We start from the raw sequence: 22,972 nt of genomic DNA, 5'->3' as shown, positions 1-22,972 counted from the left end.
TAATAGCACCATGACAAATCCATCAATTCAGTGCAATCATGCAAAATAAAAGAACACATATGTGCCAAGTACGATATCTGTAGCAGTTCACAACCATGAAAAAAATGATTGGAAAGTACAGAGTAAAGATGTGACGTGAGTTTTACCATTTTGGTGGACACGACTTTGATGGCGTCAAACTTGGATGAACATTTTGAGGTCCATGAAAAAGATGCTGGCAGCATTAAGGAAATGACGCAGGCAGGTGTACCTAATATTTGGGCCCAGCAAAGTTTGCTGGCCAAGAGGGAGTCGTTAGTTAAGGCCGCGTGGAACGACGATGGAATTTCACCGCCAGCGTTTTCTACCCGCTACACGCGAGTGTAATTCCTCTGCTCGGCTTCACGCTTCTTTGATGGGATTTTTATTTCCCGGCTGGAGAAATAGTTTTAATGAAGTGAGCGTTTCACTGACAATTTATGTGCCGCTGCGCTCGGCTTGCTCACCAAGCTTATTACCTCCATCAAGGAGCTCGTGTGCGGAAAAGCGCTCTTGTATGCATCGGACTTCAGAGAGGGAGCCTCTCCGGAGGACCACTAGCTGCTCCCAAAGCGGAAATCCCTATGGAACAAAAAAACACTGTGGTTAATCTCACAGGAAGGAAAAAAGTCTAACATGGCGAACGGCGCACGCTGTCTTGTCTGCATTTTTAAAATGAGAAGTCTTGACTCGCAACTAATCCGTCCGGATTACGGGACGTTAATCCCAATCAAAGGTCTTGAGATGTCGTGGCCGTCTTGTTTATACGAGGAATTTCTTTTGATTTCTTTATGGAAACAAAAGCGTCTTACAAAGATCTTTGCATAGACACGCGGTTCTCAAGTGGGTTTAGTCGGAAATCCTGTCATGTGACCTGACTGAAGCTTTTTGTTATTTGATCATGATTGTTATTAATGGCCCGAATAAAATCTTAGGCAAGCAAGAAAAACATTCATACAACTTCCAAGCAGTTTTGTTTGTTTTTAATCGGCTTACGTTATAATTGAGCCCTATCAATTCCGCCAAGCAACAAGTGACCATCCATGAAGATAAGGAGCCAATCTGTTGCAATGTCTGTTCGCCAGCAATAATGCGTCACTGAAGCAATCTCTGCCTCTATAGTGCATTCTCAAGACAGCGCTAGCATTAGCATCGAGTGCTAACGAATAGCATCAGTGCCATGGTGGTCCTTTAATCCGATGGATATGTCAATGCAAAAGTGGGTCAACACATGAAGGCAGATTATATTACAGTACTTCAAGGCATATATTCTTTATCCTCTGTGAGGGACTCATATTTTTATATTAAAGTATTGTTTCCTTGTAATTGTAATGTGATGGCTGCAAAAATCTTGTCATTAGATTAAAAATCAGCGACAAGACGCTGTTACTAGTCATTTTGAGATAAAGTGAAAAGGAATAATTCTCCAGCCCATTCAGTTTGTCGGGGGATCTGTTAAGAGAGCAGAGCCATCTCATTACAGTCGCTCTTCGCATGCCTCGTGGGTATGTGGTGCGGTTATCGATGCTAAAACTTGCGCGCAAGCACATTGCAAAGCCAAGAGGCCATCGATCTGTCGCTCCTAGGTCGGGAGCAAAGCTGGGGCAAACAGATTCTTGACCTGCACGCTCAAAGAAATGTTGGAATTTGTTGTTAAGATAAACACTAAAAGAGTAAAATCAATGAAAAATCACATTGACCTGCTTAGGGAAAATTAGCACTGATGTTCCTTCAAACAACAAAAAATCACACACACGCTGTCGAGATGTATTACTCAAGATGAAAGTTCTGCTTTCTTCTTTTCCTCTTATCTGATAGTGTGTTCTTGCATATACGGCACCATACGGCCATATGCTGTACTCACACCTTATTTCTTTCAAGTGTTATATTGTAGCGCTACAGTTTGGAAGCTAGGTTTGCTAACATGGCCGACTTCCTATTAATGAATACAAACAAGTGACCTGAGTCGTGTGTGTGTGTGTGTGCGTGCATGTGTGCGTGTGTGTGTGCGTGTGTGTGCGTTTGTGCGCATGTGCGTGTGTGCGCATGTGTGTGTGTCCAATTGTTTATGACAGCAATACTGCAGAATATTGGCAAGGCAAATGTGTTTTTGTTCATCACCCAGTCGTAGATTGTGTTATTAATGAACTTTCCAAGTCAGCTTTATTATGGATGAGCCTCGCTCTATTCAATCATACTTGTCTCGTTAAGAGGAGGCTTAGGATGCACCGAGCGTGATCTTGCACCTCCGCCTGGGATTTATTTGTCACCACGCACGCGTTAGCTACCGGCAGGAGATGAAGAAAAAAAAAAGCACACTTAATTATGGCGTCAAGGTTTGGATGTCTCGGCATAATCCGGACACACAGAATGCAGAGGCCGTCCACCTTTGTACTATCTTCGCCTTCAAATAGACACCTGAGCTGTGTCTCTTTTTCTTCTGCGACTCGCACGATGACTTAATTTACGAGCAAACGCCAGAAATGGGCCACTTCAGCACAATCTCGCGAATTCATTAAGCGACAGCGGGAAGTTTCGAGGAATCCCTGTTGCGTAAGGCCACAAATCCATTTTCGCCTCATTATCGTTTATAGCGGCCATATAGAAATCAATCAAGAAGGTCGCGCAGGTAACGAGCGCCGCTAGAGAACGTCGCACGACACATCATTTTGTAATTTGTAATTAATAGGCAAAAGGGGGGGGGAAATTGAATACTGCGAACTTGAATTAAAAAACCATGACAGTGGCAGATACACCCAAAAAGATAAAAAAAAGCAAAACAAAGTTGGAACAAAGACGCTTAATCGAGTGGATGTCCTAAATTGTTGTACAAAGTCACTTGTAAACTTTCCAGCGGCAATTTGTTTGATAGTAAGGCCAGTCCGTATTCTTAAGATATTTTTTCAAAACTATTATATTCATCAATAAAAATATAAATTACTATTATTTTATGAAGAAATATATTCGAGTTAAATGGACTAAAACTATCACGTATTGAAATGGACTAAAATGTGACTAAGCATTGCTGTCCAAAAGACAGACCGAAATTAAAAATGGCTGCCAAAAACAACCCTGCATTTATTTGTTTACTGACAGCGCCATCTGGAAGTACTTGTGACGTCACGCTTAAACGCTCAAAAGTAAATGTGCCATCAGCAGTCGCTCTGCACACAACAAAAACAACATCCACATCAAAACGCCAGGCCGCTGCATGCCTCCCATTTAAGCATGTTGTCGTATCGGCGCAAACAAAGCCCGAGCTATTTACGAGAATTACACGACACCAAATGAGAAGACAAACAAGGCTGGAGGCAACTGCCTGCGCTCTTCATTAATTTACAATTTGCTGAAAGGATGCCAGAGCACGTCGCCGCCGCTTCACAACGTGTGCAGACAGTTTTGGTCCTCACCGGGACATGCGAGGTCCTGCTAGGAAATCATCACAAGTGGTACAACTACTCAGACTCAAAAGTCCAAGAACTGAAAGTCCTTTATCAAGACAAAAAGTACTTTATCAGATGTGTTGCTCCTCAACTAAAGGATGTGAGAAAGCGACAATCACAATGCACTTTGACCGCTTTATTGAACAGAACAAGCAAACACAAAATAAAAGCCGTCACGAGGCGCATGGAGCAGACAATAGCGTGTGAAAAATGCAGAAGCCAGATTTGCATAAGTCACTGGTGAGTTTAGTTCATCCAAAACGATAAAGGTTCTCCAGGACCGGACTTGGGACTACTCGTCGTGCATGCCTCTTTGCCATTTTGGTCTTACTTTCAGAATTGAGAGTGTCCCACCTGAGCGCTCTTGTTCTCTCTGTAATATTCGTCTTTCAAGTCCTCCCGCTCCCTGCGAGTCCACCCCGTGGATGTGACGCGATAGATGTCCACGCAATTGCCCGAGTAGGCGTCCCTGTGGGTGGCTCTGTGCACCGCCTCCCTCGCCACCCGCGTGGCCTCCTCCGCCGTCATCCCCCACTCTACCGCTTGATCCAACACGCCGTAGGCGTAAGGCGATCCCGACCCCACGGAGAAGAGCGTTCCCCGGAGCCGCGTGCCGTCGCTGAATATGTAGAAGATGGCGGGGCCGCTCGCATCCCACCCGCACAAGATAGTGCCTACGCAGAGCTCGGTGCCCTTGAACGGGAGCAGCATGTGCCAGAGCAGCTTGGCGGCGCCAGCCGTGGACAGCAGCCGGCCGTGGCGCAGCCGGTAGAGACGCAGCTCCCGAGCCAGGATCCGCTTCCAGAAGTCGCAATCGGCCGACGTGCCCGAGCTGGTTGCCACCAGGTGGCTGTGGATGGGCTTCACCTTCTCGGCATTGGGGTTGGCCACCCGGCCGTTGCAGCTGGAGCGGGTGTCAGCCGCCGCCACCACGCCACCCTGGAAGGTGAACGCCAGAGTTGTGGTGCCGTGAGACATGGCGAAAGGCGGACGGTGCGTCATCGTGCTGCTGCAGAACCGCAGGGGATTTTCTCCAAGGCGCTCAGTGGCCGGGACGTAAAAGTCCAAAAAGCTCGTGGACCGAGCGTCACCCCGGGATTTCAACAGGTCCTGTAACGCCATCGCACAAGTGCGTCAAGATCACACTAGTCCGAGGCCCTTCGCTGATTCTACCAGATGGATCAGCAGGACTTCTAAACTCTTGTTCTTCATTGATCTTCCGTTACTGCAACCCTTCATCATCGGCTTTATCCGCTTCGATTCTTTGTTGATCCGTTCTTTGAGTTCTTTGGCAGTCGTCCAATGGTTTATCCTTCTTGATCCTTTGTCATCAAATCTTTCTCACATCTTCATTCAGTTTTCCTCCATTTTTGTCCATCTTTGTTGTTGGCAAAAACCATTTCTTGACTTCAGTACGTCGTGTGCTGTCCGCTCTTTATACCCGAGGCATCGGCTGTGTTTTCCGCTTCTCTTCTTTGAAGCCAAACATTCAGCAGCCCGTGAGTCATTAGTCTCAGGTCCCTTTTCAGATCACATTTCATCAAAGACACGTCAAGGCGGCGGCCGGCGAGTCGGCGGCAGCCGGTGGATCAAATGAAGTTAGACTCGGCAGCTTTTGATGCGTCTCTCCCGTGGTTTGTTCTCTGATAGAATCCCAAATCGGGTGACTAACACGAGGTCGGACCAGCCGAGCGTGCGTGAGGTATCCCATTACGGGTGCGGCATGTAAACACGCAACAGCAGAAACTCTGCTCGGGCCGACGTACACCGGAACCGACGCGCAGCTGGATCATGTCTCAACTTTCAATTAGCTTCCAAGTCAACACACAGCGCTATGATGGCTAAGCGCATCTCCACCGACTGCATGCAACATTAAAATTGCACCTCCAGTCAGGCTAATTTGGCAGAAGGTTGTAAAAATGCGCCCGGATTACCTTTGAGTGCATGTCGGTTATCATTTTTAACCAGCCTTGATGTTGCAATAAAACACGGAGCCCTGTTCGTTTCCCCTGCACTCTGTTTTGAGTCTATTTCCAACCGGGCCGAGAATATTCTGCGTATAATTTTGCACTTTGTATCATCTACAACAAAATGTATGGATCGTCTGCCTTATCTTAATAAATGGATGTTGATACCCTTTGGCATTGATCCTTTCTTACAATCTTTGATGATCTCTCGTCATGTATGATATCAAAATTAGAGTTATCAAAAGTAGCTCATGGACGTACCTGACAGAATCGTTGTTGTTTTTTTAATCTTTACTCCTGCCGATTTTAGCTCAGCAGGTTCTCTCCTTTCTCAGGTGGGAACACATTTCCCCTTTTTCCCAGCGTGTGCTCTTGTTTTATGGCCAGACATGGAGGTCACTCATTTTTAATTCAGCCTCACAACCCCAATCGGGTTCCAAGCCTCACGCGGCTTCCGACATCATCCGTCACCTTGATGGCGACAGCGTCCGTGACTGCGTCGTGACGCCGCTGGGCAGACACCGGCGGGTTGTGGCCGGCATCCACCCGATACCGGTTGGAGATGGCGTGAGATGAGCCTGAGTGATGATGTGTGTTTTGGGAGATGAGAGAAGCATGCAAGCGCACGGCGTATTCATCACGACCCTTCGGGTCTCCTGTGCTGAAATATACGAGTGTCATATCTTCTGCGGACGGGATGTCGTCATTCAAGCGTGCGTGACACAAAGGCCAACATGAACACCATGAACGATCATTTCATATTTTCCCAAAGAATAGAATCTGACGCCTTTGTTGTCATTGCACAGCGTTGCGTTGCGCTCCCGCAAATGGCGACATTTGCTTAATGATTGCATGCAGAGCTACTTTCCATTTTGTGAATTGTTGTCATTCTGTTTTTGTAACAGCTGCCAAGCCCCCGGAGGTGCTTCCTTTCCAACTGGGAAAGTCCACGCCATATGGAGCACTTCACGGCTGAAAATTGCACATGTGCACTTTTAGATGTTCGTGACTACTCGGTTTTTGACTAGTCACCGATACCAATACTAAGCACTGATACCACAAGTACTTTTGAGATGTAATATTTCCCCTAAAAACAAAGATATTTTCTATTCTTCTAAATTTTCAATTTCTACTCCTTGATTGTAAAACTGCCACAATATGGCGATCGACACTGAGTAGCGTAGAAGTCGACGGGAAAATACTCGCAAAATCAGATCTGACAGGGAAGGCCCACATTTGTAAATGTGTGTAAACGAATGAGGAATCGACACAGCATACCCTTTTTGGCCCTTTCTGTACTTGAACTCTATTGAGTGGACGAGACACGGACATAATGAGTGCTCCACGAGAAACACCAATCTGTAAATAGCTTTGATTGGCATGTTGAATAGCGCTAATTATCGGAGGTGCTGCAAGACGGCCAGGGGTGCAAACATCACGTGGGATTTTGCAACCAATCACTTCGGGTCATTTAGGAGCTGCCTCGTCCCCTGCATGCGTGCAGCTGTCAAGAAAATGACGCCCCGAGTAGCGTTAAGAGGATGAAGAGCGGCGCCACTTTGAAGAACATCTGCTCAATTGTGAGCACTTGGAATTGCAATGAGACCATTGCACACTTCAAACTGCAAAGATCCTCACTGCTCGTCTCACTATTCCCTGCAAAACAAGAGTCCAGCGCTACTTCAGGACTTTAAGGCTGATTTGAAGCCAATTTTGAGGGGCCGTTTTATGGACCGATGAATAAGAAATAACAAGAAACAAAACTCATTGGACTCAACCAATTTCTAAAATATTTAACATTTCCTTCAAGGTAACAAAAATACTATACATAAATCTATTTTGTGGTGCGATTAGTTCAACAATTTAGTGTTTTGAAATTCATCCATATTGTCCCAAATTGAAAATGTAGGCATTTTTGTGTCCGGTCAGGTTCGCTCGTGGATTTTGTCATTCTTTCCAGGAGCGCTTTCAACGGAAAAAAAGGCATCACAGCTACTCGGCAGGGGGCTGGGTTCCACGTGGCTGTCACGGTTTTTATTCTTTCTTTTTTTTCTCCTCGGTGTGGCAAATCGTCAGCTTAGCTACACACGCGTACACACGCTGTTCGCTAACCACATGCTGTTCCAAAAGCCATAACGTTATTTAAGCCAGCTGTCGGTGCTTTCTCGACAAGATGGCTTATCCTCCAATTAACACGCACGCAAACACGTTTAGCCTCTTTGCCAAGCGCCGTTTACGTACACACTTTGTGGAAATGTGTCCGCCGTCCACATACACAAGCAACATAAACATCTACCAACATCTATGAAGGCATCTGTCAGCTAGTCACTACTAAGCACAGACTATTTAGAAAAGGGGTAAGCAAGTCCTGATACCAGGTATTTTGAGGTATCGGGTACTAGGGGAGGCCGCTGATACCAGCGCCCGATACTCGACACAATGGCAAATCATCATCTGTGTCAGGGAAAAAAATTCATTGTGTTAAATGAAATAGCATTTTTTTTCAAATGGATTAGTGGTATCGGTGGCTACTTAAACTGATATCGGTCTGGAAAAAGGTGGTATCGAACATTCTGTCAAATTGGACAAGCTCGAGTGTCTCCATGTTGCTGATGAAAGCACTTTGAGTCTATTTGGAAAAGATCAAATTAAATGCTTGATATTTCAAGCACCGCCTTGCTTGCCGTTGTTGTTTTGTGTACGTGTGTGCGCGGTGGCACTTATTGATTGGCTGATTGATGCCCGTTCCTTCAGGGCGTGCGAGAAAATAAGCTCCACCCGCACGCTCGCCCGCCCGCTCGCCTTCCCTACCGGTGCGCTCATCAATCTATTCGCTGTGGCATGAATACCACTTCCTGTTTCCTAGCTCGGGGGCTCAATTAGCGCCTGCAAAGGTTCAGGTGGGTGCACCGCTGGGATTTGACGGAACTTGCGGAAAAAAAGTAGAGGAAAACATTTAACCTGGCAATTTGGGCGTGAAAACAGCCCAGATGTTCCGTGGAGGAATGACGTTCACGCCGCATTAAACAAACCGGAGTAGAAATAATCCATTCCCGGTCTCCCGTTTGCAATTCGATTTCCCTCAATGGTAGGAGGGTCCAAAATACAGCCCAAAGTCATTTACATCACATTGGAGTATTTTGCATAGTTTCCGATTTTTTTTCCAGGACTGACCAATTTGTGAAACGAACACAATTGTCATGAGCCGATTCTCCTGAAAGTGCCGACTACGTGTATTTGTCAAGTACATATTTCGTTGCCCAGCTATCCTGTTGCCCGCCTTGTCTGTGAAATCCAAGCATCTACATAACTGCAGTGACCAACAGACACCAGAAGGTAGTAGAGTTGTATAACTTTGCAGCTTTTGGTTCGAAGTTTGTGTAAAAAGCTCATTTCCATACAGCAGACATACAAGGAGATATTTTCTCGCGTTCTCTTGTTCATCCAAACATCAAATGGGAAATTTTGCCAAGCAACAAGTGATCTGTAAAGCAAGTCTGACAAATCTTCCAAGGATGAGCCAATGGCGGAGCGGCATTGGGCACACGCCTGCCTTGTGGAATCCTAAAGGCCGCTGGCAAAACGTACTCCCAATGAACTTTCACCGTTGTCAAATACGCATTTGCATTTTCATTTCATCTGGATTTTTTTATGAAGTTGGTTAGACGGACTAGGTTGCATTATTTTCAAAACGACTTTTATATGCAAATTGCATACACATATATATAGAAGAGTATACGTGTCCTCTTGACCGCTGAGGTTTTTTTTAACCACATTTCATGCAAACTTTTTAAATAACATATTTGCTACGATGAATTCAAAACCTATTGATATTAGAGAAAAATTTTCAACTCTAGGATTGCTATAAAATAAATGAATCAACTTGAACATCAACGGAGCAGGAACACATGGAGACAGACAACAACTCGTATCACCACTTATTGGATCCGACCTTATCCGAGTGAGGCCGTGCGCAGGCGGCACCGGGACGCCTGCGAGTGGAATCCCAGGATGCACCGGGTTCTCGCTTTTATTAGCGCAGCCAAGCAGACGGCCCGTGGCTCGTTTCAATGACGGCGGCTAATTCAAGGTCGCAACCTCATTTGATTTGCATATCTAAAAACGCTGTGGTTGCCCGGCTCACAGATTGCAAAATGTTTCTCTTTTATCTCATGAATATAAAGAAGCCGCTGCAGCTGGCGGAGCTTCAGCAGCTTTATTCTGAGATTGGAACTATTTTAGGATTGATATTTTTCATCTTTACGTGAGCTGAATTATAAGTCATTTGTCTTTTTTTTTTTTTACCTTTAAAAAAAACGCTCAGTGGAGATGTTGGATTTATGACTTGGGGGCTCTCGAAGCACAACCCCAGGGACTATTGGGAGGACATTAGCTTCAGTTAGTCTTCACGTTATTACCAGCATCCCTCACACATGTCAATATTGTGAAAAAGATGTTAAAACCTATTTTTCAAAGCAGAGTCTCTTTCTTCATTTCCACTCACACCCCCTCAAAAGAAATTTCCAGCTTTTCCCATTCATTAGTAACCGGCAGCGGGACATATTTCAGCAAAAATAGTTTTGATCAAAAAGTTGGAAAACAAACTTCTCATGAAAAGAAGAAACATGCCAAGTCCAACGGTGACTTTGATGCTAGGTTTTTTTTTGTTTCTTTGTTTGGTGACACTGCAAACTAAAAGTGAGAAAGGGCTTTGGGTGACAAATAACGAGAATGTATTTAAAGATTAACAACTGAGAAACACAAAGCAGGGCAGAAAATCATTTCTTAGTGAGCAGTGTAAAAGAGTAGCGGATAGCAACTCACACTTAGCGTTTGTTGTGAAATGATCTCCAGGCAGGAAAAAGCAGTGCCGAAAGCTTCCAATATTATCCATCCAAGACATACACAATCTACAAATGTCCAGTTTTCAGACTAAATTTAGTTAAATGTGTTACACGTATGAGTGAATTTCATCTTCCTTTCTTTAATTGTCTCCAACTCGGCTCACCTGTGTGTCTCCAATAATGTTTTCGCCACTGTAACTTGCGCTTCATTTCCTGCAATATTTTCAGACCTCTCATAATAATCACTATAGTTACAATTAGGTGGCTAAAAATATACATCTGTGTTTTGAAACCTTAACCTGCTTTAATAAAAAAATATGTTTGCACATATTTGAGAAAATATTTGCAAATTTGAAATTAAAACATTCTGTAAACCGAATCCCACTAGAATAGAAAAAAAACCAGATTTGTCTTTATTATTGTTTGATATGTAAATTGAGTACTGTTTTGGTCGTTGATTTTTTTTTGCTAGAGAATTATCCAGGAGTGCATTCTATCCCAGAAGATGGCACTGTTACAGTTTAATGCACCTCAATTGGTCTTCCAATTAAACAATAGAAAAAAATTGTTTGCTCTGGTCCAAAATGTGTCTTACGTGTTTCTATTAAAAGATGTACACCCAACCAAGTCAATAGTATTTAAGTATTGTGCATCCATGTCTTCATATTGTCCTCAACCGCGTGCTGCTTTTCCCTCAGTAGTATTGAAATATTCATGAAGATATGCGGTCATAAAGCCAACATGGCTTCGAGATAGTTTTCCTTCATTTCCCCATAAGTATGGAACACGGTTGCTTCATGTGACCACAACACACTTTCCCACTCATGCGGTGACTCGCAAGTCTTGACATACTTTACGTATTCAGCAGTAAAACGTTGATATCGTGTCTGTAATTAACACTTCCAACACTTTCATAAATTCATACAACCCTCAGAAATAATACCATCTATTTTGCTGTCTATGATTGTGTGAATGCAAAATGGCTACCACCTCAAACTACAGATCCCTCTGGTGCAGTGGTTCTTAACCTGGGTTCGATCGAACCCCATGAGTCGGCTTCAGGGATTCGGCAGAGCTGGTATGTCATTGCCCCGCCCCCGCCCCCGGATGGCCGTACACACCGGTAGCACCCCCCCCCCCCCCCCCTTTCCGCAGATGGCCGAACACACCGGTAGCACCCCCCTATCGTGAACCTGATGGGGTTCGGTACCTCCAAAAAGATTAAGAACCACTGCTCTGGTGTATTGTAACAATATCCAAGGCTCCCTCTTGTGGCATTGAGGGGAAATACAGCTTGTGACTGAATTTTAAGTTCAACGCTATGCTATCCAACTTGTGTTGCTGCAGACTTTCATTATCAGAGGACGGAATGCAATCTGCAGGCAAATTAGCCAAAAAGTTCCGATTATGCAGCAGCAGATATGTTACGAAAGTGTGTTCTCGATTTTCATTTGGCCTCAGCCTCCGCGCACGTGTGGCGTTTATCTGCATCGCGCGAAGCGTCCATCGCCTAACTACTCATTATTGCTGTGGCGCCAGGCAGAGCGTATCCACACACTCTAGGGGCGTGAATGAGGGGCGACAGATTTACTCGTCTGTAATCTCATCGGGCGGCGATAAACTTAATTAAACTTGGCCGATGCTGCCATAAAAACAGGCCAGTGCATTGTGCCTGCTGTTTATTATGATTGTTATTATTACTATTATTAGTTCAGCTGCTCATCATCAGCTCCGCTGCGAAGCCAACCAAGGACAAACTTTTTTTTTTCCAACAATCATCATCATACCACAGTGCTACGGTCTAGCCTAGCCGAGGGCACTATAGCAAAAACAGGCAATGTTAGCTTGTCATCATCATTCATCAGGAACTTTGTCACTTGGTTGACGTAAACATAAACATACGGCGATATCTGGAAAACGTTGTGGAGTACCAAGTCTTTTTTTTTTCCATGGCCCTTGGTGTAAAAGGTCTGACAAGCACTTCAATAGAATATCCCCGGAGGATGAGGCAAAGAAGTCGAAGCATTCTTCTTTCTGTCTCTGATATTCAAAAGGGGAAAAGCCTTCAAAGCTGGAGCAAAGTCAGAACGTTGCACTTCATTTCTGCACATCGCTATACTATGCATATACTGTACCATACTAACCATTGTCCTTTGATAAATGTGGCGCACGTCTGCTTTTAATAATTAATACGTGTGCCAATGCAAATAGGTCGTGGTCCATAAATAAGACATTAAAGAAGACACTTTGCTATTTCCCGAGCGTCACGCTGCGTGTCTTATGCGTTGGAGGCCCAACTGCGATGGCTGTCCGTCGTCTTTGCTGAGACTTGCTGTTGCCTTGCATGCCTCTAGATGTCGCTGTTTCCTCATATTTGCAAATCAGACCCTGCTAGACAATTTTGTCCATGGGAAATAATTTCAAGCAGCTCATTTGTTCCACAGTGGCCTAAAGCAGCCACTGTCATGACTGTCGTTCCTTTATGACTGTCGGTCCCTGATTATGCTAGCGCCTCTGGTTCTTTATTAGGTCACATAGATGATCATTGATAATGTTAGTGACTTAGGTCCTTATTTGTTCACAATACATCTTTTTCTCTAATAAAGTTTTGCCTTCTATGCCTTTCGCGTCCAGCTCCGTTCTCTGTTGTTATTTTGAAGTTTTGTACATAAAGACTTTTTGATTTCCCACTCTCGTCTACTGTCTGCTTCTGGGTCCAAATCCCGCATTAAACGTGACAGCCACAAGTGCAATGCGGAGCAAAGACAAGTGCACCAGTGGCCTCGAAATAGCACATCACGGCTATGCAATTCTGCTGGACATTGGCTATCTCATTGTGTCAAATGATCCTTATTAAGCGTGCTATGGGCCCCACTCAAGTCGTAAAAAGAAGAAAGATTGTGGACATAACAAGCAGTTAGTGATGTGTAACGTGCCGTGACTTCTCTTACTACCTCTGAAAGCAGAAAATTGTCAGCTCAACTCCGTCTGTCCCCCATTTCAGGTTGGTGCCATCTTGTTTGTCGCTGTGAGAAATTCTCAGCCTTTACGCACTGTCAAAAAGACAACTTGTATTTTTTGGGGGGAGCTAAAAGAGTCATTAAGTTGAAACAACTTTCAATTGCCGACGTTTGTGGCAACAGTGTTTGTTAGCACAACAAAGCAAACAATTTGCAAAGTTTGTACAATTAGGTATGCAAACTCTCTTTGTTGAAAATGCGAGAAAGCTAATTTTTGTACGAGCAAAACTTGATTTTGAGTTGACCAACTCCAAACAACATTGACAGTTTTCACATGACAGAGTTGAGTTGTGATGCTGCAGAATTGTGCGTTGCTTCCCATAAAGTGAAAGTCCCTCCTCGTTCTCCTGAATGTCAATGTTGTGCCAAGAACATTTTGTATCACAAGAATTTTTTTCCCCTACTTTTGGTTTTACTGACCTTGATTCAGCCCCGCCTTTTTTTTTTTTTGGAGGGTGTGCTAAACAAGCTAAGTCGATAAGATTCCTGAGTGGCCCCACACATTGTGTTATTGTTCATTCACTCACGCTGCGGCGATAGCCGACGTTTACTCACATATTTTGACTTTTGCGGAATGGATTCGCTGAACTGGACACGACCTTGGATGTTGACAGCCACATGAACGCTGACAAATGACAAACTCCCCCTGGCCTGTCTCTGAGTCATTTGAGTCAGTGTTGTTCTCATCTAAGAAATGAGACATCAATGACTAGGAAGCAAGACAACAAAACAATGTCAAATAAAAAGTCAAGTAATTATATGACATATGACTATATATTTGTCAGTAGTGATTCCTTAGTTTGAGTCGTTGAATCGATACAGTGAATCGATTCCCGTGATTAAATCAGTGATCGGTATTGCTGCGTGATAATGTTGATTTTGACCTCCGTGTCATATCACATGGGCAAGTGATGCTAAAGGTTCCTCGATAATTTCCCGAGGTGTGTGCTATCTGGGGTTTTAAAGCTATAGTGGTCATAGCAACCGTCCTAATGTTTATTCACTTTGCCCATTGCAATCTTCAAATAGTAATACAGTGTTCCCCAGAGCTCAATTTGTGGGCCATTTCGATTTTACGTCACATCCACTTCTTGACAGAATGAAACTATTTCAACTTTGGAGTTTGTGTCACAGGCAGGTTGGCAACCGTGTGATTTGGAAAGCCAAAATCCAATTCCAAAATATATATGATGATAAGATAGGAGCACATGGGCCTCAATGTCTTTCCAATGTGACGCACCACATTTACTATAACTGATACGCTAAATTAGTGGCTTGTCTTTTGTTTACCAAGAAAAATCAAATAATGGTTTTATGGGCAATATGATAGCAGTCAAAACATGTTATGTAATCTCCAGGAGGCATCCAAAGGGCTCAGCCCTTTTATTGTTTACCGATCGTCCCTGCCACGTGAACACGATAGGAGACGATACTTTACGATTTGATGAGACGAGAGATTTGCTTCGTCGCTTTGAAATTCAACCGCCACGGGACAGCGTGTGAATTTGATAACTGGACCACATTTTCAATTTCCATCTGCTTGTAAAATCAAGTCTTATCTTCAGCGTCATGCGGGAGAGCCCAAATACCAGCGCTGACAAATTTTGGATGACCACAGAGAAACACAAATGAAATTATTATCTATTATCTTTTCCGCACCGTAAGCACTTAAAAGCCTTTCATTTTCTTAATATCAACTTTTTGTCTGATCTAATAACAGCAATAAAAGACGCTGTCCACATAAATTGGACGCAATCATTCAAGTGTTTACCTTGGATTTGATAAATCACTGCAATATTGTACGCCATTTGATCGACATGCATTTTCTAGTAACAAAAACAAGAGAGAGAATTAACAGATGCATACCATCACAGGCGCAACATAACTGCAACAAAGAGCGGACGCAGACTGAGCAAAACCGGGAAAGAAATGCAAGCAAACTGACGAGAGAATGACACACACCTTGAGTGGCTGGAGGGAGCTGATTGGTAGAGGCCGGGCGGGCGAGCCGACAGGTCCCAACGAAAACTTTTATGAAGGCACTAAAAGTGTTCTATGTCTTCTGGAAGAACAAAATCCTTATCTCGAGATTGAGATGCCATGGGGTGACGCTTTATAAAGTTTCTGTTCAAAGGCACATCAGATATGATAAGCAATGTTGCTGTTATCAATTGCGTGTTTGGGCGTGTGCGTGACGGCTCATGAAGTTTGAAGAACACCATGAGTGCCAATATATACAATGTCAAATAGGCCTTTGTATTCTTCCATGCATGGTTTTGTTTGGATACCCCTGATTTAGAAAGGCGTTCGGTTCCCTTTGAGTACCTCTGGTCAAAACCAGAAAAATGTCATGATACTTTTGTTGGGACAAGCAAATAGGCACAGGTTAAAAAAAAAAAAGAGATAATCTATTTAATTCATACATTTTATCTTAAATACTGAAGATAACAAAGATGTAGATTCCACATTTAACATTCAGAATTTTCCATCCATAAAAAGTTTAGATAGCGATAGAAGGGTTTTTATCGATAAACAGCCATCAGGTGAGGCGTTTAAGACAGTTCGTAGCAGCGTAGCTGAGATTACAGCATGGAGGAGATAGTCCAGTCGCGGGAATCATTAACGTCGAGAGATCACGGTACAAAAAATTGACACGTTTCACAAGCGATGCTTTTAAAGATGAGTCCCTACGATAACCTTGGCGTTGTTGTGGGGTGTGGCGGCCGAGTTGTCGTACAGCTCCAGGCTCTTCTTGTGCACGGCCACCTGGCCATCTTGGTCTTTCTGGCAGCAGCTGCAGCACTTGCAGATGCAGCAGCAGTAGTGGCCGCAGAAACCCAGACAAGACGTCACCAATCTGTCCCAGGGCGCCAGTGAGTGCAGCGGGCGCGGTAGGAAGTTCCACGTGCGCAGGCAGGGTGGCAAGCAGCGAGGGTAGCGTGATTGCAGGATGTTGATCACGACCACAAAGATGACCAACACTACCACGGGCACCCCGACGCCGACCAGCACTTGCCAGCCAGCCAGCGACAGGCCGAATATGGTGAGCGGCAAAATCAGGAAGCACAGGATGAGGTAGAAGGCGGCGAACCAGCGGTACTCGGCCGTGCGGTTGCCCAAGCCCCTGGCCAGCCGGATGGGGATCCGTGTAAACGGGATGGGATACCACAAAATGATGCCCATGATGTTGAAGAAGAAATGGCAGAGCGCAATCTAACAAGAAACGCAGATGATTACAACCAAGACACGCCAGCACTTCTTCTTCTTCTTCTCGTACCTGGAGCGAGTTGGCCAACTTGTCTCCCGGGCTAGCCATAGCCGCCAAGATGGCCGTAGTGGTCGTTCCAATATTGGAACCCAAAGTTAGAGGATAGGCCCGCTCCAGGCTGATGACGCCGATACCTAGTGAGACACGAGTTGTCAGAGGTTGCCAGGGAGCCAAGTCCAAAATGTGAGTGGCAACGGTCGCCAGCCATTATCACCATCCGACCTCGGAGCTGTGAAGCTACCTACGAGGTTTCCGTAGCACCGGCCTTCAAACTATTTGAATGATTTCAACTCACCGACAAGAGGCGTTATCGCTGACGTGAAGACAGAGCTGCTCTGGACGATGAAGGTCATCCCGGCCCCCACAAAGATGGCGATATAACCCGTCACCCAGGTGAACGGGAAAGGGAAGTCTGCGGCCGTCACAGAAACAGGACAAATAAGGACGACGCAAGTCAGATCACCGCACGCTTTGTCCGAGCTTTCTTCATCACACGGTTCAGGACCGGAGGAGCCCGAGGGTGAGGTGTCAAGCGTCACGGAAAACAAAATGTGTGGCGTTGTCCCTCACCTGTGTTGAGCACCTTCTTGATGACGACGGCCACCTGGCCCTTGAGCATGGAGTTGAGCAGCTTGACGATGAGGATGAGGCAACTGCAGAGGACGAAGAGCGACAAACCCAGCAGAATCAGACCCACCGCCAGGTCGGGCAGGTTGGCGTTGGCGAAGATGTGGGGGCCTGTTAGCACACATGGCAAACATGCTAAACTAATTGAGAGACTGGTTGAATAAAAAAAAGAAAATAAAGTTCATTTCTACTGTCATGTCACGCTGATAGTGCTCTTCAAGGCACTCCGATTGGTATGAATAGTCTCATTGAGCAAGTCAAAGTTATTTGCAGAATCAGCAGTCAGGACCAGTCAAAGGTGGTCATTGTCCAAGCGGGCCTCGAGCATGGGGGTAGGGGTTGGGGGGGTCATTGTCTCATATTCCACTTCAGGTATTTACTAAAAGGCTTGCTTACATTTCTCTAGGTACTTCGTCCAGGTGGTGTTCATCTCAGTCAATGTTTCGTTGCCTTCCGTCCAGCAGACGGCGCCGACGGGGCAGCTGTCCACTGTCTCGTTCCAGAAAGTCTTCATTTCCCCAAGAGACAAGAAAAATGGATCAAGCGGGTAACTCAATTGACTTGACTTAGGGGGATCGGTAGAAAGCTGACAATTCTGTCTCGTTAATTTCATCTCATTTCATAGTTTTACGGCATCATGAAGCCACTGAAATTTCCACAAACCAGTTCATTTCTTAACATTGTCAAGTCCAGGCTATCCATTCAGTATCCAAGCATGTTTCCTTACCGTGTTGACCTTTTTCTTGCACCAGACTTTGATCAGACTCTTGTTTTTGGCAGCCTCGTCACCGGTGGCGATTCCAGTGATGACCGATTTATCCAGCTGAGAAAGGAAAAAAAAAATCCTTAAAGTGTGTCGTGCGTACGCTGGTCTGCTACAATTGTGACTTGGGGAATCAAAAGGTCCAATTAAGAATAGTAGAGGCCAAGGAGATGCCGTGTGGCTGGTCCACCTGGATGATGGAGTCTGTGAGCGGTTTGGTGATGGTCTTGAGCAGGTCGGGCGCGTCCTTCCCAGTCTCGAGTTGGAAGGACTCGATGATGAGGTTGGTGAGCTTTTCCAGGACCCTCGTGGCCACCTCCAAGGGCAGCAGCACCAGCACGGAGAGCCAGTTGAAGAAGTCGTGCACGGTGGCGCCGGCAAAGGCCCTGTGCAGTGGAAAGTGCAAAGACGCATGGTGACCTCCTTTGACACCAAAAACCTTTGCTGGGGTTTTGTCTACCTGCGGAACTCGTTGCGGTTGCCTGCCTGCATCATGGCCACGATGGTGTTGGTAACCGACGTCCCGATGTTGGCGCCCATGATGATGGGAATTGCTGACCTAACGTCCAGCACTGCAAAAAATAATAATCAAAAATACAAACAGACTATTTATCTGGTACTATCCTGATGATGAGATTTTTAATTTGGGTCAACATTTCTTACATCCAGAGGAGACCATGCTGACCACAATGGATGACGAGGTGCTGGAGCTCTGCACCAACACTGTGACCATGACACCAATCACCAGACCGGCCACCGGGTTGGCCAGGATCACGTTATCCTTAAAGATGTCGCCGGCGGCTTTGCCTGTGCACAAAACGCCAAAGATGACAACACGGCGAGAAAAATGTACGAAGCAGAGGCAACTCCGTCGGGCTCACCTCCGACCAGCTGGAAGGCCGAGCTGAGCACGTCCAGCGAGCAGATGAACAAGTAGAGCAGTCCCAGCAGTAGGGCCAGCTTTATGATGGAGGTCAACACTCGCATAATCTTCCCCTTGGTGTCCAGATCTGAAAGACACTTGGCGTCCGTCATCGAGCTCGAATTTTGCTGATGATGCCAGCTTAGAGGTGTTGCGTCAAATTTTGCAGGGGTTGGGAAAATGTTTCAAAGTTAAGGGGACTTAGACCCAAGCTGTGTGGTGCTCCCTAAGAATTGGAAATGGCCACTTCAAAACTTTCTGTGAATTTCGAAGTGTGGGTTCTTGAGACTTTTTTGTGCGTCTACTCATGACATACCTCCCTAACAAATGTCATATAGTTCAAAGAAACTGGCTTTGGTGGCTGAATTTCTGAACAGAATTCAGACAAACGTTCTGCAACTTTAACCTCTTCGGTCTGACCGAGCTCACCTGACCACTTGACACCCGTGTCTTTGAGCTCCGGTAGGTCCCACGGATCCTCTTCTGCCACATCGTCATTGACCAGGTCCACGGTGGAGTAGGACGACATCATGGCGCCGTCCTTCCCGCCCTTATCGTTGTCTTCTGTTTAAGAGGTACAAAATTTTGGGGCGAAAACAATGCGGGGGCTCGATGTGGCGGCTGGGCTGCAACATACCAAAGCTGGGGGACGAGGGGGAGGACTCAGTCCCCACTTGTGGTCTGGGACCCATGACTGTATCTAGAAAAGGAAATCACCTTTTCGTCCGTTGTGTGTGAAAGAACATCAGACAGACTTTATTAGACTTTTTCTGCAATGTTATGCTGAAAGCAATCGTCACTTTGTATTTTTTTCCCTGATGAAATGTAATTTGATTACAAAGAAACCAGGCATGTGTTTGTTTTTCTGATTTCTAATAAAACAAACAACCGACAGATTGGAGTTGCGCGCGGAAATTCGAACGCCGACAAACGCGTGTCAGACGGCACGCGAAGACATTTCTTTGTTAAGCGTGTGGCACAATTTGGAACTTTGTGGAGTAAAGAGAAGGCATATACAGATTTTCTTTGCAATCTCCAAAGGATCATCTTGCTTTCAACTCTGCCTTTTCCAAATCAAGCACAACATGACGGCATCTCTTTTCTTTTCTGTGCACCGGTGGTTGATGTTGGTCTCTCAAGGAGGGCAAGGTCAAATTCGGATGCTGGTCTTTCAAGGTGGGGAAGTTCAATTTTGGCCTACATAATAAAATGTGTCGCTTTATTTACCTGCTGCTCGGTAGCGACAGAAACTGCGATAGGAGTAAGAAAGAGTGATACAAGTGATTGATAAAAGTCAGTCTCCAAAAGAACCTACCAGAAATAGACGCTCGGTTTGTCGCACGTCGTTTTTAACCCAAAAAAAAAAAAAAAAAAATTGCCAAAAGGATTAGGAAAGTCTCCAGTTAAACTCTGAACAGAATGAAAATTTAAAAAATGCTCCCACTGATATTTACACCAAAAGATCGCTGATTCGCTCTTTTGGCGGGACGAGACCAACCCACTGCCCCATAGACCCGCAGAGTAGCTGGGCGTCCGATTGGCGGGACAAAGCCTAGCATTTATCCAATGACTCGTCTCGTTTCGCTTCCCGATTGAATTCGGTGGACGGCCGGCGTCTACACTTTTTAAAGCAGGGTCTCCAACCCCCGGGTCGCGGACCGGATAATTTGGTACCGGACCGCAAAAGAAAGTATAAATAACTTGCATTATTTCCGTTTTATTTATCTGACAATCTTTTATTTTGATTAATGGACCTGATTCTCTGCTACACCTCGTGATGTGAACAAAACATTACTCACATTACTCATGCTGTTGGCGCAATGTTATGAGGACGCTACGAGTTACTTAGGTGCGTTTTTGTACCTGTCGTATTTTGTTGTATTTATCCGCCACACCTTAAAAGCTGGTGTGGGCAACACATCCACTCACTGTTCATATCGGTTCCCTAATACTTTTGAAGACGTCACGCTATATTGGCTGAAAAGACTTTTAAGATTGTGGTTGTTCTGTTTTGCAAAAATGGGATTGTAGTTCAAACACGGACGAAAACTTCTAAAAACAATGTGCAGTCTATGATTATTTGATTTATTGATGCATTCGACGTTTGATTTTGATTTGATTTTTCTAAAATTGTTTTGAGACATTTTCTTTGCAAAAATCGTGACGTCATCAAACACCAGTCCATGAAAACATTGTCTGACAAAAATCCGGTCGTGGTACTAAAAAGGTTGGAATGGGTGAGAGGAAAGCCGCATCATTACCATTGATAAGAAGCTGATTCTGAACAAAAGTTGAGCGCGTTGTAGCACATAGTTTGTCAATGACATGTACACACAACAGTATATATTTGATCACTTTTTTTTTTTTTTTGGAGAAGCTGAGCTTCCCTTGCAGTTTAGAGTAATCACCTTTGCTGTGCACCGATTGTCAATCGACTCTGGTGAGACTCACCTGAATTTGCGTGTCTTGTCTATGACTGAATGGCCAAGTGAGTTTTTTCCCGGGCTGCTGCGCTGCGTCACGCCACGTCTTCTTATCAACAGAGCCGAAGGAGGTCGTGCCACTTGGTGCCGAACTCCCGAAACCGAAGGGGGACGCTACACCTGGGACACCTGTTTCTCGGTGGAGGGCAGCCTGGCCTGCTGCTCTTATAGGTCCCCCCCCACACACACACCCACGCCCACACACACACACAGCAGGTGCAAAGGTCAGCCACAACCGCACACACCCGCCTGCATGTCATGCATGTGAATGGATGGATGAGAAGAAAAGAAGCACAGTTTGAAGTGAACTGAGTTTCTCATTTTGCAAACATATTGGAGGTCAGCAATAACTGGTTGTCAGTGGTCTTCACTGCTTGACTATAAATAGGACGCCCCCCTGTGGATGTTGGGACAATGTACCCAATTGGACTGGTGAGAAGTAGCAGTGCAAAATACTTTGTTGTTGTACACTCTCTCTCTCTCTCTCTCTCTCTCTCTCTCTCTCTCTCTCTCTCTCTCTCTCTCTCTCTCTCTCTCTCTCTCTCTCTCTCTCTCTCTCTCTCTCTCTCTCTCTCTCTTCTCTCTTTCTTTCTCCTTCAAATCCAAATTTGAAGAAACATGCCCATGTACGCACAAACACACACATACAAACATACACGCGCACACACGCACACACACACGCACACACACGCACACCTGCTCACATAGCTGTGACCTCACACGTTTATTACTCATTAGCAGTGCATTTACGGTGCCTTGATCGGCCCAGCGACAACTTTGTCCGCTGCATCTCCCATAAATGGCGTGAATACAAGTTAATGTTTCACATCAGGGTTACGCTCCATTTAAAAAAAAAAAAAACATGATGGCTAAAAAAAAAAACCCAAAAAAACAGGGTTCAACAGGTGCAAAATGTTATGGCATGTAATAGTGGCGATGTGGAAAATGTGGATATGAGCCAACGTTGTTACCAGAATGACCTTCAGACCGTTAAAAGCCAACTGCAACAGCTGACTCACTACATTGTTTCATCCAGGAATTAGACGGCACCACCCGGCTGCATTTGTGCATCTTTACTCAGCTATACCATATTGAATCCAATTGGAATCCCAGTGAATCAAATCGCTCCTTGAATCATATTGCAACCCATGTATTGAAATATCTAAATATATATAATAAATATCTAAATGAGAAAGAAGACCCTGTTGAGCTTGACTCTAGTCTGGCACTGTGTAGAGTCATGAGGGGTGTAGAATAAGTCGGAGACTCTATCTATCTATCTATCTATCTATCTATCTATCTATCTATCTATCTATCTATCTATCTATCTATCTATCTATCTATCTATCTATCTATCTATCTATCTATCTATCTATCTATCTATCTATCTATCTATCTATCTATCTATCTATCTATCTATCTATCTATCTGTCTATCTGTCTGTCTGTCTGTCTGTCTGTCTGTCTCTCTGTCTGTCTGTCTATCGATCTATACTAGGTGGAGAATTTGTGCCGATGCAAACTGTACAAATAATCAAATGCAGCTCATTGGCCGAAATATAATCGAGATTGTGTTTTTAGATATGCCGCCTGTTCTTCTGGTGCCTTCGCCCGGCTG

The 22,972-nt window shown here is 44.9% G+C and overlaps 2 protein-coding genes and 2 long non-coding RNA genes across 10 annotated transcripts; 1 reads left to right on the top strand and 3 right to left on the bottom strand.

Annotated features, from left to right (window-relative positions):
• Nucleotides 1-161: 161 nt before the first annotated feature.
• LOC148388240 (uncharacterized) lies at nucleotides 162-15,230 on the bottom strand. Of its 2 annotated transcripts, none has more exons than XR_015862045.1 (4): nucleotides 15,159-15,230; nucleotides 13,848-13,979; nucleotides 498-600; nucleotides 162-414 (listed from the first exon to the last, which is right to left on the bottom strand). It is a non-coding gene; the product is annotated as an uncharacterized LOC148388240 (long non-coding RNA). The 2 variants fall into 2 exon arrangements; XR_015862046.1 differs by lacking the exons at nucleotides 162-414; nucleotides 498-600 and adding exons at nucleotides 12,061-12,312; nucleotides 13,227-13,325.
• LOC148388241 (proteasome subunit beta type-11-like) lies at nucleotides 3,671-5,217 on the bottom strand. The gene has a single exon (XM_088394302.1). The coding sequence runs from the start codon at nucleotides 4,581-4,583 to the stop codon at nucleotides 3,795-3,797; it is 789 nt and encodes a 262-aa protein (XP_088250428.1). The 5' UTR covers nucleotides 4,584-5,217; the 3' UTR covers nucleotides 3,671-3,794.
• On the top strand, nucleotides 12,891-19,668 carry LOC148388239 (uncharacterized). Its single transcript, XR_015862044.1, has 3 exons — nucleotides 12,891-13,276; nucleotides 17,594-17,734; nucleotides 17,968-19,668. It is a non-coding gene; the product is annotated as an uncharacterized LOC148388239 (long non-coding RNA).
• On the bottom strand, nucleotides 15,679-21,857 carry LOC148388238 (sodium-dependent phosphate transport protein 2B-like). Of its 6 annotated transcripts, none has more exons than XM_088393790.1 (13): nucleotides 21,324-21,857; nucleotides 19,510-19,589; nucleotides 19,302-19,433; nucleotides 18,832-18,960; nucleotides 18,614-18,757; nucleotides 18,411-18,522; nucleotides 18,141-18,336; nucleotides 17,915-18,010; nucleotides 17,584-17,695; nucleotides 17,131-17,298; nucleotides 16,856-16,972; nucleotides 16,570-16,694; nucleotides 15,679-16,505 (listed from the first exon to the last, which is right to left on the bottom strand). In XM_088393790.1, exons 2-13 carry the CDS (start codon nucleotides 19,562-19,564, stop codon nucleotides 15,966-15,968), a joined length of 1,926 nt encoding a protein of 641 aa, XP_088249916.1. In that variant the 5' UTR covers nucleotides 19,565-19,589; nucleotides 21,324-21,857; the 3' UTR covers nucleotides 15,679-15,965. The 6 variants fall into 6 exon arrangements, with proteins under 6 accessions (XP_088249916.1, XP_088249917.1, XP_088249914.1 ...); XM_088393791.1 differs by having other exon boundaries at nucleotides 19,510-19,572; XM_088393788.1 differs by having other exon boundaries at nucleotides 19,302-19,436; nucleotides 19,510-19,572; nucleotides 21,324-21,856.
• Nucleotides 21,858-22,972: the final 1,115 nt, after the last annotated feature.

Source organism: Syngnathus floridae, chromosome 13, assembly GCF_059516105.1.
Source record: "Syngnathus floridae isolate MCC-2025c chromosome 13, RoL_Sflo_1.0, whole genome shotgun sequence".
Taxonomy (NCBI): Eukaryota; Metazoa; Chordata; class Actinopteri; order Syngnathiformes; family Syngnathidae; genus Syngnathus; species Syngnathus floridae.
This window is presented reverse-complemented; position numbering and strand designations above follow the sequence as displayed.

Excerpts from the sequence above, each read along its gene's own strand:
- LOC148388241 (XM_088394302.1), bottom strand. The coding sequence starts at position 4,583 with ATGGCGTTACAGGACCTGTTGAAATCCCGGGGTGACGCTCGGTCCACG.
- LOC148388238 (XM_088393788.1), bottom strand. The coding sequence starts at position 19,564 with ATGGGTCCCAGACCACAAGTGGGGACTGAGTCCTCCCCCTCGTCCCCC. Across the intron at positions 18,523-18,613 it reads CAGCATGGTCTCCTCTGGAT|TGCTGGACGTTAGGTCAGCA; the intron begins GTAAGAAATGTT and ends TATTTTTTGCAG. Across the intron at positions 16,506-16,569 it reads AGTTGGCCAACTCGCTCCAG|ATTGCGCTCTGCCATTTCTT; the intron begins GTACGAGAAGAA and ends GTTTCTTGTTAG.